This window comes from Ruditapes philippinarum, unplaced genomic scaffold, assembly GCF_026571515.1.
Source record: "Ruditapes philippinarum isolate M1 unplaced genomic scaffold, ASM2657151v2 ctg2010_1_1_1_1, whole genome shotgun sequence".
In the NCBI taxonomy this organism is placed as follows: domain Eukaryota; kingdom Metazoa; phylum Mollusca; class Bivalvia; order Venerida; family Veneridae; genus Ruditapes; species Ruditapes philippinarum.
This window is the reverse complement of record NW_026862581.1, coordinates 33,176-51,754: the sequence shown is the minus strand read 5'-3', so window position 1 is coordinate 51,754 and position 18,579 is coordinate 33,176. Positions and strand designations below refer to the sequence as shown.

At 34.1% G+C, this 18,579-nt stretch overlaps 1 protein-coding gene across 1 annotated transcript; it reads right to left on the bottom strand.

The window, feature by feature from the left end:
* Positions 1–6,229: 6,229 nt before the first annotated feature.
* On the bottom strand, positions 6,230–17,591 carry LOC132719467 (large ribosomal subunit protein mL52-like). Its single transcript, XM_060703238.1, has 5 exons — positions 17,464–17,591; positions 15,036–15,231; positions 14,036–14,103; positions 11,439–11,503; positions 6,230–6,407 (listed from the first exon to the last, which is right to left on the bottom strand). The coding sequence occupies exons 1-5, from the start codon at positions 17,519–17,521 to the stop codon at positions 6,285–6,287; spliced, it is 510 nt and encodes a 169-aa protein (XP_060559221.1). The 5' UTR covers positions 17,522–17,591; the 3' UTR covers positions 6,230–6,284.
* Positions 17,592–18,579: the final 988 nt, after the last annotated feature.

The following is an 18,579-nucleotide window of genomic DNA, read 5'->3' as shown; positions in this document are numbered from 1 at the left end:
CTGCTGCTGTTAATGCTCAGCTAGCTAAGCAATCTAGCAGGGCATTCCCTAAAATATAGTGTTAAAAATGCTCAGCTGGCTAGGCAATCCAGCAAAGCATTCTGAAAATTAGTGTAAAATGTTCTGCCGGAATGCTGATGCTGTCTAGGCAAACTAGCAGGGCATTCTTAAATAAAGTATAAAATTCGTTGGTCTGCAACTGATTATTTGGCACTCGTAGACTTTCTTAAAATATTTGGGTGCCAATGCAGATAATGGACATTTTTGACTTCTACGGGACCCTTTAGTGTCTATTTCTTTGGTCTCCGACTGATTTGGACGATCGCAGACTTTCAGGAATTTTTGGTGTTTAATGCAGATAATGACATTTGTGAATTTTTAGGACCATCAAGAGTCCATTTCGTTGGTCTGCGAATGTTTCTTGGAAACACTCGCAGACTTCAGAAATTGTCGGTGCCAATGGAGATAATGACATTTTTTTACTTCAAAAGGACCCTCCTGAGTCTATTTCGTTGGTCTGCGACTGATTCTGAGTCACTCGCAGACTTTCAGGAATTTGGTGTCAATGCAGAAAATGATATTTCTGACTTATTGGGACCTTTCTGAATCCATTTTTTTTTTGGTCTGCAACTGATTCTGAGGCACTCACAGACTTTCAGGAATTTTTTTATGTCAAGGCAGATAACGACATTTTTTACTTCTAGGCGACCATCCAGGGTCCATTTTTTTGGTCTGCGACTTAATCTTTGACAGTCACAGACTTTCAGGAATTGTTTGGTGCCAATAGAGATAATTACAATTTATGACATTTTTGACCATCCAGAGTCTATTTCGTTGGTCTGCGACTGATAATTGGGCACTTGCAGACTTTCAGGAATTTTTTGGTGCTAATGCAGATAATGACATTTTAGGGTAAAAATGCTCTGCTTATGACTAAGGGGTCCTTAAAAGTAAAAAAGTCATGATCTGCAATGGCACTAAACATCCTGAAAGTCTGCGAGTCTCAAGGAATCAGTCGCAGACCCAAGAAATGTACTCTGGCGGTTCCCCTAAAAGTCAGAAATGTCATTATCTCCATTGGCATCAAAATTCCTGAAAGTCTGCAAGTGTCCCAAAATCAGTTGCAGACCAGCGATACTCGGTGGGCGCTAGAAGGTAAGTCATTGATCTCAATGGACAAGATCCTGAAAGTCTGCGCTGTAAGAAAACATCCGCAGACATAAATGCTGCGGGTCTAAATAAAATTTGCCATCATCTCTATTGGACGAAATTGCTCTTAAAGTCTGCGAGTGTCCTAATTATTACCTGCAGGACAATGAAATGGACCTAAAATGTCCTATAAAGTGAAAAAATTGATGTACTTGTTCTATGACATACTTAAGCCATTCCTTGAAATGCGAGTGTCAAGAATCATCCCGCAGACCGACCAAAATTGACTCTTGAGAGTTCTAAAGTTGAATTGTCATATAAATTGGTACAAAGTTCAAGAAGTTCGAGGGTCTTAAAAGGTCGCAGCAAGAAATAGCTATTAAGTCTTAAAGTCAATATATCAATTTTCTATTGGCACCCCAAAATACCTGAAAAGTCTGCGAGTGCCTCAGAATTGCTAGAAGTCGAAAATGTCAATAAAAACTTTGGCAACAATAAATCTGGAACTCAGAATTAGTCTGCCACTGAGCATTCCACCAGCATTTTTAACTATATTTCGGAATGCCTGCTAGCTTGCCTAGCCAGCTAGCATTTTACCAAGCATTTTTACACACTATATTTAGTAATGCCACCTGCTAGATTGCTAGCCCAGCTGACATTCCACCAAGCATTTTTTCCCTATATAAGGAATGCTCTGCTATATACGTGCCTAGCCAACTGAGCATTCGGCAGAGCATTTTACACTATATCTAGTAATCGCTCTGCTAGATTGCCTAGACAGCTGAGCATTTCCACCAGAGCATGTTTTTCACTAATTAAGGAATGCTCTGCTATAGTGCCTAGCAGCTGAGACATTCCTGCAAGAGCATTTTGAACACTTTATTTTGAATGCCGACTGCTAGTATTGCCCAAGCCAAGCTTAGCATTACCAGCAGAGCATTTTTACACTATATTTCGTAATGCTCTGCTAGATTGCCTAGCAAGCTCTAGCATTCCTCAGCAGAGCATTTTTGAACTATATTTAGGAATGCCATTGCTAGATTGCCTAGCCAGCTTAGCATTCCAGCAGAGCATTTTTACACTATATTTAGCAATGCCCTGCTAGATTTGCCTAGCCAGCTCAGCATTCAAGCAGAGCATTTTACCACTATATTTAGTAATGCCCTGCTAGATTGCCTAGCCAGCTTAGCATTCCAGAAAAGCATTTGTTTCACTATATTTAGTAATGCTCTGCTAGATTGCCTAGCACCTTAGCATTCCAGCAGAGCATTTTACACTGTAATTTAGTAATGTCCTGCTAGATTGCCTAGCCAGCTTAGCATTCCAGCCAGAGCATTTTTCACTATATTTAGGAATGCCCTGCTAGCATTGGCTAGCGCCCCCCCGCCCCGCCTTAGCATCCAGCGAGCTTTTTACACTATATCACTAATCCCTGCTAGATTGCTATCAGTTTAGCATCCAGATAGATTTGTTACACAATTTAGCAGATGTCCGCTCGATGCCTACCAGCTTGATCCAAGAAAGGCATTTGTAACATACTTAGTAATCGTCGCTAGATTGCACTACAACCCAATCCAGCAACAATTTAACACGATCTTTAGTAATGACTGCTAGAATTAGCCTATGCACTGAGCCTTCACCGCGCGACGCCACCTTCTCTCTCACTAAGCTAGGACTGGAATTGCTCAAACAGCGCACAGCACACATTTTTACACTATATAAAGGAAATCCTCTAGATGCCAAACACACCAAGATAATTACCTTCCTATATAAATTGACACTGCTTTTTGCTAGCTCACTGATTCACTGCTAAATTTCATAATTTATCATAGTTTCTGGGCATAAATGTAAACTTTACGCGAGATGCACGAGAAAGTATTATTACTACACTGGGCCATTATATAGACTAATTATATTATGCAAAATAGTTTGTGTGAGTCATTTTGTCAGATCAACATTTATCTGGAATTGAAGATATAAAATACCGAAACATTAATTTATGTGAAATATAAAAGTATCATTGAGCTTTAATCATTATACATGTACTAGTATATTTTTTAACACTACGGTAAGACCGGATTGGCTTTTTATTTAAGTTATTGTAAAAAAACGCACATTATAAGATCAAGATACTGCGTGTCTTAATGCAAAAGCAATCTATCGGCAAGATTGAGGTTTGCTATTTAAAAAGCTAAGTAAATGTAATATAAAACACAGTTGATTATTTGTAAAAAGAAATCTACGTTAGAAAATGTAAAAAATAATGTCGGCAAGAGTTAACCATGCTAATCTAAAAATACTATGGCAATTTAATACGGATTGCTTTGATACCAAGTACACTAATAGCGTTTGCCAAGAACTTGGGTTTCTTTTTAAAAACCGACGTGTTTAGCAAATTACCTGCACCCTGATTCTACACACGGAAGGTTAGCGATACGGTTTGCTGGTTGCCTGAGTTGAGGAAAGAACGCATTGTTGTAAAAAAGCTGCATCACGAGGGTGCTCATAGCGGGAAAGATGAATAATGATAAATACGAACAATGCCCTGTTAATTGATAAGCTGGAAAGCATGTTTAAATAGAGTGCATATATTCCATTGTTATTTAGACTAATAAATAAAGCTGCATGTGATTTTGATAAATTACTATAAGGTTAAAGCATGTTATAATACAGAAACTTAAAAAGTTGTTTAAATAATGTTAGAAATGTAACAACGACATAAAGCTTGAAATGTTATTAATAATAGTCGGATAAAATACACACATAATAACCAATAATAGCGTGGTAATGATTTAGACAATAAAGTGCACACGCACACTGTTGTATGTGTATGCTTTTTAGAATTGATACTCACACACTCAAATACACACAACGGATTGTTTGTATATCATATTTGAATTAGTGACCTTATATTACATCTTATTATCTGTAAATAAGTTGTATTTAAACCATTCCCTTATAGTAGTTTAGAGATAACAACTTACACTAAAAAAAGAATTAGAACCAAAATGTTATGCTGGTGTGATGTGAGTTCATCTGATATTTAATAGCTCTCTACAAGAAATATCATAAATGTGATTAATATCCCGCAAGATAAAATAAGATAGTTCTGGTCTGTTGCATTTCTGTACTAGTGTTGACCATGATAAAATTTTATTGAATCTCTGTACTAGCTCCAGAAAATTAACTTCTGAGTTTTGCACTAATAATTGCTTGCATAGTATGAAGTTGCAGTGAATTCAAATTATTTTAAGTTGATCTACAGGAAAAGGGAATAAGGCAATAATCTAGAAATACGAAGATGGAGTTATGTTAATGTTCACTACATTCCTATTGTGCTTGACATTGATGAAGTATTTCATAGATTCCAATGTTATGCATTGGACTAAAAAAGTAAAAATGGAAAAAATTTTAAATGAGTCAAGAAAGAGTGTATGGGTTCTGTGCTACTGATCTGTCCTAATATATGTGGCCATTGTATGATTGTTTGAATGCAACAGTAGATTTCATGTATGATTTGCAACAAAGGAAAGTAAAAGGGCATCATCTAAATTACTATGGTGGGATATATTTTGCACTGCACTCCTCTATGTAGTGCTTGACCATTATAAGTTGGGAATTACATTTTCTATATATCCATTTATTATTAAGTTATGAAATGGACAAGAAAAAGTAAATCAAAAGGCCAGTAAACTCTGTGATTAGTCAAGATGGAGTTTAGATGTTCTCTGTTGGCACTGCATTATTCTCGTCAAATGTGGCTTCGACTTTGTATGAAGTTGGTAAGAGAATTCTACCAGTTGTTTTCAAGTTTATGCTCTGGACAGAAAAAACCAATGAAAAAGAACAAAGGGGCAATAAACTTCTGTAATTACTCTAGATAGTTCGGTTCATGGCACCTTTCTTGACCATCTGTATGAAGTTGCATTGAATTCCAACCATTAATTTTCTGATTTATTCACTGGACAAGAAAAAAGTATCAAAGGTCAATAACTGTCATTGATTTAAGATGGAGTTATTGTCATAGTGCACTGCACTTTCTCTCAATTACTTGACCATTAGTATTAAGTTGTATTGAATTCAACTAGTTGTTCTTCAAAGTTATGCTCTGGACAAGAAAATCATGGAAAAATAACAAAGGGCAATAACTCTATAATTACTCTGGATAGAGTTATGGTTTCTTGTGCATTTGCACTTCTATATATGCTTGACCATTGCATGAAGTTTGTTTGAATTCGCAAACAGTTGTATTCAAGTTATACCCCAGAAAAGACAAAGGAAAAGTATCAAGGGGCAATAACTGTATTTGTCAAGAGGAGTTATGTTCTTGTGCACGCACTTCACTTTATCTCAATGTTTGACCATGTATTAAGTTGTAGTGGAATTCTAACCATTTCCCTCTAATTATAGCTCTGACAAGGAAAGCATAAAACGACCGGACAGGGGGGGTATAAAAACTCACTTTATAGATCCGAGCCATGACGTATATAAAATATTTTGGTGACGTATTCACATAGCTAATCAGCCCCAAGCTTTCAATTTCTGAAAGCGAGTGGGTATTCTTTAATCCTGTAAACATACTGGATAGGGTAATTTTTCACAATTTTCGACAAACAAACAAAGGCATTGTATATAGCTTACAGGTAGATTCTGGAAAAAACAATCTTCCATTAAAAATACCTCTATTTTTGTTATCAGTAATTTTTTAAAAGTTTATATTTCTAAATCTTTTTTATTTCAAAAAAAATCACAATTTGTTTAACTTCCAGTAATACAGGTATTTATATCTTCTATACTAACATATGTAAAAATGGTTTGATTGCATTCGCTAAAAAAGTGTTTTCCATGGGAAAATCAGAATTAAATGAAGGCAAAAATAAACATTGTCTTAGATTTCTATTAGAATAGTAGATCGAACTTTAGTAGATTGGGTGTGACTACAAAGCTGTCTTATTCCTATAAGTCGAGGGATGATATTCTGATTTCTACCTGAGGTTTACAGTCAATTAATTTTCTGCGCTGGGATAAAAGGTTATTAAAGGTACAAAAATAAAAATACGTAAAACAATCTTATACGTAAAACAATCTTATTTCCTTATAATTGAATTTCAACTACATTATATATCCATTGTACATCAACTTTTTTCCATCAATCTGTATTGTTTCCTTTTTTCCTTCTTCAACTCTCGTTTTTTGGTAAATTCTTCGTTAAATTTCTTCACTTTTATTATGTCTGTTGTAAACTTCATCACCCTCTCCTGAAATAGAGAAATAAATGAGAAAGCTTATTGCACTATATATTAAGTAATAATTTACAGGTGACTAACAAGGGTGCCATAGTCACAAAATACGCCCGTTTACGAAAAAGCTTTAGATGGAGATGGGGGCATTATGGATAAGTGTTATCTAGCAAGCAAGTTTTTATTCTTGGCACTGTGTTGTTAAATGAACCTTAAAACAAATCAATAGGGAAGATATGCACAGAATGTGTGACCTTGACCTTGGTCGCAGGGACCTGAATTTTATGCACGGCACTCAGCCTCACAATGATGAACATTTGTGCCAAATTATATTGAAATCCCTCTATGCATGTAGAAGTTTTGCTCCAGACAAGTGTTTTTCTATGAGCTCTAACTGTGACCTTCACCTTTGACCTAGAGACTTGGTTTATGTGCAGGGCACTACGTCTCATGGTGGTGAACAATTCTATAAAAGTAACATTAAAATTCCTCCATGCATGTAGAAAATATGCTCCGGACAACATCTGGATATTTAATCATCTCCAGTGACCTTGACCTTGCAAATATTAACCTAAATTAAATGTGTAACACCTGTAGTCATGATAGTTACCATTTGTGCTACAATCCATCAATAAATGATGACTAAATGGTCCCTATAACCATCTTCAAATTTTTATCTGAAACTTTGACCTCTATGTGTAACCTTGACTTTGGTCGCAGGGATCTGAATTTTGCATGCGACACTCAGCCTCACAATGGTGAACATTTGTGCCAAGTTATATTGAAAACCCCCTATGAATGTAAGAAGTTTTTGCTCCGGACAAGCGTTTTTCAATGAGCTCTAAGTGTGACCTTGACCTTTGACCTGGAGACCTGGATCATGCATGGAGCAATACATATCATGGTGGTGAACATTTCCATAAAGTATTATAAAAATTCTTCCATACATGTAGGAGATATGCTCCAGACAAAATCTGGATATTTCATCATCTTTAGTGACCTTGACCTTGCATATATTGACCTAAAGTACATGTGTCACATCCGTAGTCATTATAATGACCATTTGTGTTACAATCCCTCAATAAATGATGATTAAATCGTCCCTATACACATCTTCATATTTTTTATCTTTTTTTAAACGGGCGTATAAAAAAGTACATGTAATTTAATAACTAAAAAAATTCTGATTTAAGATTTTATTCTAGGGAAATACATTTCATTACAATTCTTAATCTTTGAATGAGCTGAACTGATATTTACTTGAAAATTAAAATATAATTAAATTTCTATGAGAAAGTATTTACATTTGATAAGGTAATTACTGTATGATCTTTATGAACAAATACCAAGTCTACAGAAACACCATAGTTTATCACACTTAAGAATCTTGACCAATGAATGAAACATGTGTAAATAAATGTTACATTCTTTAGAACATACTCAAGTCCAAGAAAGAGGATTATTTCATGCCCTTTGATTAAATTCTATTTTTAGAAATTGAAAGTGAAAATAGATCAAGGGGAGTAATTGTGTAAGTCATTTATGAACAAAGTATATAACTTTGTTGTCTCCCTTCGATTAATTCTATTTAAAAAATCTGGATATTTCATCATCTTTAGTGACCTTGACCTTGTATATATTGACCTAAATTATATGTATCACAGCCATAGTCTTGATAATGACCATTTGTGTTACAATCCCTCAATAAATGATGACTAAATGGTCCATATACACATCTTCATATTTTTATCTGAACTTTGACCTCTATGTATGACCTTGACCTTGGCCGCAAGGACCTGAATCTTGCACGCGACACTCCGCCTCACAATGGTGAACATTTGTGCCAAGTAATATTGAAATCCCTCTATACATGTGGAAGTTTTGCTCCGGACAAGCATTTTTCAATGAGCTCTAAGTGTGACCTTGACCTTTGACCTAGAGACCTGGTTCATGTGCGCGACACTGCTCCTCATAGTGGTGAACATTTATATGAAGTTTCATTAAAATCCCTCCATACATGTAGGAGATATGCTCCGGACAAAATTGGACGCCGCCCGCCCGACCGCCCGCCAGGGGCGTTCCCATAATACGTCCCGTTTTTCAAACGGGCGTATAAAAAGTCATATAGCAGGAGGAACTCAAATGATTGGAATTGTGAAGTATGTTCTTTAGGAGTATTTGAAAATGAATTTCATTTTCTACTAGTCTGTCCGGGTTGTGCAGATTTAAAATCAAAATATATTGCTAAGATATATTACACTTATGCAACAGTCCACAAACTGAGTATATTATTACCATGTAAAAATGAAAAAAATGTTATAAAAAAAAATGTTGCCAATTATGTTTACCATGCAACAATTCGAAAGAAAAGATGATTATGCAGTTTTGATTAAGCTATAACTATATTATACCTTTAGTAATGTAATGTGTGTGAATTGTTATAATACATTGATGTGAGAGTATCCACATAAATTGTATCTTTCTGAATGTAACAATTGTTAATGTTATGGGCTGGTGTCCTACACCAACTAGTCCAATCACTGAAGGTGATTAATATCCCAACCAGTAACTTTAACTTTTTGAAAAATAAGTGGTCTGAAGAAAAATTTGAACTCAACCTATAGTAAATGAAGTATCAACTTTTACATAGAATTATTTTAATTAATTGCCATCCCAACCAGTGTCTTCATACAAGCTTGCTATACACCAAGTTTGATTAAAAATTCTCATTCATAAATCTAGTTATTGTCCGAAAACCATTTTTCTACCTTTTAAGTAACTGTGACCTGAACCTTGACCCCAAAGGGTCCAAATGCAATACCAACCGGGGGCTCCACATAAGGTTGTTATAAACCAAGTTTGATTACAATACCCCATTCCAAACTCTAGTTATTGTCCAGAAACCATGATGTTGACCGACCGACAGACCAACGGACTGACGACCAACAAGCTGTCTCCTATATACCTCCCCTAAACTTTGTTTGTGGGGGTATAATAAAGTCTGTTCTGTTCTGTACATGTATATATCTCTACATATGATAGGTACTGGTCTAGAAAGACCACAAAAATCTCTGTCTGCTTTAATTCAGGCATAAATGGCAGTGATTATATAGGGAAATTCTAATGTTGTAATCATCAGAAAATTGGGAAAATTGAACAAACAGAGACTTTTCTATTTTTCATATAAAAATTCACCTATGCATTTAAACCCATTTATGCCTTAAAATCTAAGCTAGTTAGTGGCAGAGAAAACAATGTTTAAAGTGACATTATGCTTATATTTTCATAGTCAAGTTGAGCTAAATTGACTTAATATTTCAAAAGATTGACTGTCAAAATGGTGTTTGACCAACAGTTGATATTGGAAAATGTTTAGGATAAGTAGAGCTGTCATTGATTCAGTGCAAAGCATATCAACGATGTATCGATATCAAGTGACTAAAATCAACGATACACCGATATATCGATATTATCCTATACTCACTTGTCTGTCATTCACTTTCATACCTGTTTCAATGATTTCAGTTAAAAACATGTTCTGTACAGTGTCTTGTCCACTGCATGAATTTTTACCAGACAATATATTTTTTGTCACCATTGCTATGAAATAATTCCACTATATAACATAAGCATAGCTTAACTGTTTCTGCATATATTTTGGGTGAATTGTATAATTTCTAGACATTTAATATATAAGTCAAAAGTATCGATTTTTTAAAATGTGTATCGATTAATAATCGACAAAAAATATCAACGATACATCGATATTGTCGATATCGATGACAGCTCTAAGGATAAGATTATAAATCTGCAATAAAACACAGTATAGGTATAGGAGTATAGGAGGAAGACCTCAGGTGCCCTTCCATGCATTATTTCAGGCACAAACGGGCACCTGAGTAGAACCACCAACGTTCCTTAAGCTAGCTGGATAGCTTCCTCACATGAAAGAATCCAAAGTCCCTGTCGGGAATAGAACCCACAGCGGCGAGGGGCAAGTGGTTTGAAATCAACGACCTTAACCACTCAGCCACGGACGCCCCAACTTTATTATGTTTTGCACTGATGAAGGCATATACCCAAAACATATGAGTAAATAATTACTGAAAATCCATGCTTGTGTGGCTTGTCTGTTAAAGATAAAATTGGGAAATTTCAACAGTCTTGCCATTTAGGGTAAGGCCAATATTCTGTCTTCATTTTATCCAAAAATACCCCAAACTAAATGGGCACCTTGCTAGAACCACACGATTGATAAATATAGGGAAAGCAGGAGCATCATAGAATGCTCAACCAAGATCCATTTCTAATTTTTCAACAAAGAAGTAGGTCGTTGGAGCAAGGCTTCTTTTGACCCTAGGGCCATGACTTGTGTGATTTTCACAATGCTACATGCCAAGCATCTAAGATTTATGCCGTGTACCTTTATATTAGAAGAATTTGTCTTTTGAAATGTATATTCCTAAACAAGTATTTGTTCAAGGAAAGAACTTATTTAGACTGTACCAGTGTCATGAATTAGATTTAACGGTTATTGTCATTTAACAGGTATTGTGACCAATTATCTTAGTTTTTGGCACTAGTTTCAGGAATGATTTTTGAATTTTGAAGTTAACATTTCCTAAATAATTCAGTGCAACAAAAGTGAACCCAGGGCAGTGCTGTTTTCTACCTCGGGGGGGGGGGGGGGGGGGACATGATTAACATTACTTTAAAAGAGTTTCACTAGGCATTGCTACATACAAAATATCTAAGCACTAGGAGATGCAGTTTCAGAGATATTAATTTTTCAAATTCATATTTCTTATTTAAGTCTATGTAAACTAAAAGGCCCAAAGGCAAAGGGCATTGGAAATTATAACCCTGGGACCATGATTAATATAACTTTTGTAGAGTACCACAAGATGGTTTCATATAAATTCCCTTTTATCATATACCTCAGTACTTCATAAAAAAGACACATTGTACTGATGTATCAGTTACATTTCCAGTAACAAATAGACAAGTGTGTTTTAAACTACATGTAGGACTCCAGAATGGTACACTTACAGCCATCTCTCTTCTCTCTATTTTCTGTTCCATCTGCTCTGGTGTCAAAGGAGTTGGCCTTCCATCTGCAGGTAAGATACAAAAATATTAAAATTATTGTTTAAAAAAAAAAAAACCATAACAACTCTACAATTATTACAGTATCAAACAATAATAATCAACTTGAGTCACATTGTGGCAGAGTGGTTAGCATATCAAACTAGTAATCTACGAATTGGTGGCCACATAGTTTCAAACCACATTAGGGGCAAGCTGTTGTTTCCTTGAGGAAGATATTTTACACTAATTTCCTTGAGGAAGATATTTTACACTAATTTCCTTGAGGAAGATATTTTACACTTATTTCCTTGAGGAAGATATTTTACACTAATTGCTTCATACCAGTACACCTGGTTCCCGGAATGGGAAATTCATTAAACATATATTTTGCGACACAATATAAAAACTAAATTCAATTGTATAAACTATAAAGAGCCATGTCAACATGGCCATCCCCCGCCGAATTTGTTTGCTCAATGGAAGAATGTTTATGTAGTAGAGCAGAATGATTCCATTTTAAGAGGTCTTTTGGTAATGAAAACTGATGGCTATAGTGATTACAGATTAAAGCTATGCGAATACTGATGGCTGAAAATAACAAAGGGCAATAACTGAAAAATAATGCAGGGTAGGTTATCATTCTTGAGCACTTCACACCTCCTGAGTGAGATCTATGCACCTATGAAGTTTCATAATAATATCTCAAAGGCCTTTTGAATTATGCTCTGGACAAAAATTAATTTTGAAAAATAAAAAAAGGGCAATAACTAAACAATTATGCAGGGTAGAGTTATCGTTCTTGTGCACTGCACTCTTCCTCAATGAGATCCATCCACCTATGAAGTTTCAAGTTGATACCTCAAATTCTTTTTGAGATATGCTCTGGACAAAATAGCATGAAAAAATTCAAAGGGCAATAACACAAAAATTGTACAGGGAAGACTTATCATTCTTGCGCACAACATTCCTCCTCAATAAGATCTATCCAACTATGACATTTCATGTTGATATCTCAAAAACTTTTTGAGTTTTGCTCCACTCATGTGAAAAATTAAGTATGAAAAATAACAAAGTGCAATAACTCAAAAATTATGAAAGGTAGAGTTATCATTCTTGTGCACTTCACACCTCCTGAGTGAGATATATGCACCTATGAAGTTTCATGTTGATATCTCATAGGCTTTTGGAGTTATGCTCTGGACAAAAATCAATTTTGAAAAATAACAAAGGGCAATAACTCAAAAATTATGCAAGGTAGAGTTATCATTCTTGTGCACTGCACTCCTCCTCAATGAGGTCTATCCACCTATGAAGTTTCAAGTTGATAACTCAAATACTTTTAGAGATATGCTCCGGACAAAAATGTCGGATGGAAGGACGGACGGTCCGACGGCGAACGGAGACTATTTCTATATCCCCGCCGCCTTTTTGGCGGGGGATAATAATTAATTTGTTCCCTTTCCTGATATACATAAAGTATATAGAGAGTATTGAATAACTGTAGGTGTAATACTGAATTTATTGACAAGCTGAATAAAATCATATTATGCAAGCCTCTGGCAGGCTTAATATTGTTTTAATGAATTGAATTAGTTCAATAAATTTAGCAATGGACCAATACAAATATGATATTCAATTTATAACATAATTATGCAAAATAAGAAATGTTTACAGTAAAACAATAATTTTTAATTAATGTGCTATCATATGCTATGTTTGTTTTATGCAAATAATATCATATTTGCAAAGATATCACACAGCTGAATTATCCTTTTCAATGAATGGTTTCAATACACTTCAGTACCATGAAACAGCTTAAGATGAAAACAAAATCTAATGTAACCTTCTTAACACTGCTTCAAAAAAAAAGGGTTTCTAAAAAGGAGTACTATATGAATCTTACACTGGTTGCTGGTACAGACCGGAATATCTAGCTCGAGGGTAACTGTTTACGACCTTAGTGAGGCTATGTCGAGTTTCTGCTTAACAGTTACCCGAGAGCTAGATATTTCTGTCTGTACTGACAACCGGTGTTTGATTCTTTTTCTTGCATATTACATCTCAATTATTTTCCGAACAGAAATTATGAAAACTGACATTTTCATTACGCACTTTTTTCTTATAGTAGTGTATGAACCAACAACTTCATTCATAACGGTTAAGTGACGTCATCCTAAGAACACAATTCATTCATAAAAGGCGCGCGACAATGATGCCATTTAAAGCATGCCACTTGTCTTACATGAGGAGTGTATGTTAGAGTTTTCTAGCACCGGTGTAAGCGGTAGATAATCCTGTCTGATATGCAAGAAATGTACATGTGTAACAGTATTGATATAATTGCACAGTACCAGAAAATCAATCCATACTTTGATATCCCTGTACAGAGTTTGGAACACTCTATTGTAATTTTAAAATATTTTGATGTTACAATGTTAAAATGTTCAAATTAAGCAAGCAAATAGGTAAAAAAAGCCTAATTTAACATCTCTAATTGTGCAGGCTAATAGAAAATGACCACCAAAATGATAAATTTGTTCAATATAATTGTAACATACCTAAAAATGTATAATCTGGTTTATCAAACAATGGTCCATATCTGTCAAACTTTACACAAGCACCCCTCCTGCAAGAAAAAGAACATCAGTAATTAGACTCATTGCTCCCCGGGCTGGCCAACTAAATTACAAAATAATATTTCGGATGAGACTTTAAATCAAGGTCTTGTGTATGAGTACTTCAACAGTTGGCATGCTAAAGAACTAGCATGAACAAGGAAAAGCTTCTATCTTGAACATAAAATGACTATTACTCTTCTGGGGGACTCGCACATATGAGCAACAATTGACAAATATAAATAAAGTCAAATACACATAAAAAATATTACTCCTTAACCTTTAAACTGCTATTCAACAAAATTTACATCTGTCATCACATCTGTGTGATCTAATCATGATCTGTACTGTTCACTATTCAGTCAGTACTTATATTTGCCCCAAAAAAATATTAACAAGTCATTTTCTGATACTAAGCAAGATAAGGGTTAATAAGTAGGACTAAGAGGTGTTATATTTAATGAAGAGTACAACATATAAACAATCATGTATACATCACAGACCTCAGGATATGACGTACAACAAGTTGTCTCTTACTAACTGGTAACTACTCACAAATATTACATAATTAAGCTATAACAATCTATATATAATTTAATGAGTCATTTCATTATAACAAGCATATTTACTTGGACATTGCATAGGAGGATACAAAATAAAAGCAAAAAAATTTGATGACATCTTTTCTGAATACGAGTTCGTTTCTGAAACTTTAATCTAAAACAAGCTTTGATTGAACTGAAAAATATAAACTTTCTGTGTCTTAAAAGTATTCTCTACATGAAGCTTGTTTATGTTTTGAACTTCAAGTTCCTGTCATGATTTAAGATATTTATAAAAATTATCACCTAAGAACATCTGCCATCAAGCAAATGAAATTACATCAAACTTTGTGACAAAACAAAAATTTGGGTTCAATTCATCATTGTCGTGAAATACTTACATAAGTCTATGTGCATCCCCATACATAGTGAATGGTACTATGGGTGGAACATATCTCCGTGCCATCTTCTTTTTCCTTTGAAGTGGAACTGTCGTACATATGGTTCTATGTGAAGTTATGGTATTTAAAGTTGTCATCCGAGGATGCTGTAAAACTTGAGAGTTTATTTTTCTTATAGGAGTACCTCTGAAACATTCTGAAATAAAAATAGACCAAAATCAAAGGATTATGACTATGGCATTTTTTATGCTAATCCTGATTTGTTATTATGTAAAATAAAGAGCAATCAAACACAAGGCTATCTGATTTGTTATAAATCAGATTGCCGAGTGTCTTGATGTTATTTTTCATTTGTAGCATACTCATAGGCAAAAATAAAAACACTTCCCCTGTAATCAAAATGTGTAAACTGCAGAAAAACATGGAACCAATGTACGAGCATATGGATATGTCTTTATCACTATCCCTTTCCCTGTCATCTCAGAAAAATGTAGCCAATCAACAAGCATGCTTTATCTTTATCCCTGACAGAGTGCAGTAACTTAATTCAGTGTGGGTAACTAATACCTGTACTTGGACTCAGACTCCAATAGACTTACTCTGTAATTAAGAATATATGGGTTTTTCCCAGCTAACAAGGTAGGTACAAACAAACTTTCACAGTAACAGCTTCAAAAATAAGCGAAACAGGTTGACTAATTTATTGTGACATGTAGTGCACTGTGAAGCTATAATAGTAAAAGTTAGTTTGTAACTAAAAATTAGGTCACAGAAAAACCCAATTCCAGATAACGTCTATTTATGCAATTTGCATTTATGGGTATAAAATTTAACTTGAACACATTTTCTAAAAAATGTTATATTGTTAAATCTACTGATGACAAGATTCCTGAAATTCTATATACATGTACTTTATTTGTGAATAATTATGTGCACACAAGTTGTTGAGATCAGAGCTCAAGTGAGAATGCTGTTATCAGATAGGCACATCTATATTATAACTACAGAGCAATTTGAATATAATAAATAAAGCCATTAAAGAGAAGTAACAAAGTTTGAAATATTACTTATTTATTATCTAAACCATAACAGTGTTTAAATCATTTTTGTCCCACAAGATTATTGTATTTCAAATGAATTGTTAACACATTTACTTTAGTAACTTAGCTATAATCAATCAGTTAAGTAAACCTAGTAATGGGCCACAAATTTATCTAATTTTGTAAATGCTCAAGTGCTAATAAACACTAACATACATATATATTAGACCATGATTTAAGAATGTATTCACTAATGTAGAATGTACATGTAGGTAAACATGACCCACTATGATTTATTTTGGTTAACTCATTGTTTCTTCATTAAACACAGCAGCAATTGCAAACTGGTACAAGTACAATGTGGGCAAGGAAAACATTTTTTTTAGAATGTAAATAATTTCACAATAATGTGACATACATGTACATTTTATTTGGACAAATGATTGAGTTCTATGCTAAGGGACTTCATACACATATTCACAAACTAAAAGGTCTTCCAACACAAATTCACAAAATTCATAGTTTTTTAGAAATATAGATAATGTCTCCTGTACTAAGGCAATTATGACATACATTGTATATTAAATGTAGGCCTGTGCTTGGTTTTCTCATCATCATGCACTTATTGACTTAAAAATTGCAAACAATAGTAATATTTTATGCTCTTTTTAAGAAGTCCCAGGAGAACACATTTACTATAGTCACCATGTCTGTCCTTCTGTCTATCTATCTTCCATTAATGTCAAACCCCTCACAGGGATAATTATTTAGACTTATAGACTTTAGATACAGCTATGAGATACAAGGGAATCCGGGAAATTCCGAACCAGTCCCTAGCTCTTATTGAATACACCCTCGGTTCTTTTATATGCCCAGTGAATAGCACTGATACATGCGAAGATTACCTGGCTTTCTAACCAGTACACCTCTAAAGGCGCTATATGTTGGTGGGAAACACTGAAAGTGTCTCTGAAAAATCCCAAGGGTGGTCTAACCAACTGAGCTATTGCACCGCCTTCCATGAACATTGTCAAGAGAATAGTTTAAGAATTATTGAAGGAATTTGATAAATACTTTACAAAGTGATAAAGACCTTTGAGTTTGTTTGGTACTCTACTTATATTTCAGTTTGATATATATATACATGTATATATATAAACAAATCCAGGATTCTGAATATTGTATGACATCAAACGACAGTGTACATCTTAATAATTATGCAAAATGGGTTAATGTTAATAATAACAAGTTTACAACATTGTGATATGTATTGATAATCCAATTATTGTGATAAATTTAGTATAACCTTCATCGCGAAATTATATGACAATTAAAAATATTTACTAAGCATAATTGCATTTTAATGTTATAACGACAAATTATCATACCTAAACATGTTTTACAAAGTTGTAAGGAAGAAACTGCTTTGTTCATTGTTTGAAACATAAGTAAATATGAATTTGTTTCTTTCTTGCTGTTTTGTTGTTGTTGTTGTTGTTGTTGTTGTTTTGGGTGCGCTTGATTTATGTATATATATATATTCGGTCAGACTTTAGTATTGATTTTCCAAAACCCAAAGATTTTATAATTTTTATTTCTCTAAACCTTTATATTGCCGTTGACCTGTACAATTTCAAAAAAAAAAAATACTTATAAGGCATATAACTGAACCATATTTTGTTTCTTTTACATCACTGAATGGCATAAGTGAAGTTATAATGATTTAGAATTTTGAGTGAATAAATCTTTATTAATGAACGATTTACAATATTGCTCAGGGACAAAATTATGTCATTTTAATATCATTCCTACCTAGGAATGAATGTTATTGTGTTTATTGTAACAAGCATGATTTGGAAGATGAATATCATTTTCTTATCATTTGTCCATGTTAGGATGAGCTTAGAAAAACATATATTTAAGAAATAATATATCCCAATCAGTGATTTTATCGCTCAATAACATCACAGACGCTTGGGGGTCCGATCCTGCCCCCAACATGATTCGCCCCTGTCAAAACTATTTTAATTTTTAAACACGAATGGGACATCTATTACAACGATAATAAAGTTTCCTTTTAAAAGGAAAGGCTTGCACAGTTGTGCCTTCATCCCAACCCTTTAAAATTGTTCTTTTTTTGGGGGTTTCAATTTATTATCACATTTTTTTTAATTACGGTATTTGTATATCATAAAGGGTTTATTTAGTTGTTTTTTTTTTTTGGAAAACCGAATATTTTTTTGTCACGATTTAGATCTATTCTCTATTGTATAAAACTAATAAAGAAAATGACCAATCGTAAAAATATTAACGTGATACTGAAGGAAAACAAGTGTGCACATCTCATTTCCGCTTTTTCGCAGCGAAATCATTCCTTTGCTTTATAGACAAGTAAATGCACTAAAATACTTCGCTACGTGGTAGCAATTAATAAGCATGCATCAACTATGATACATAGATCAGCACGTGGCAAGGTTAATGATCTGCATGGGCTATTTTTAGAT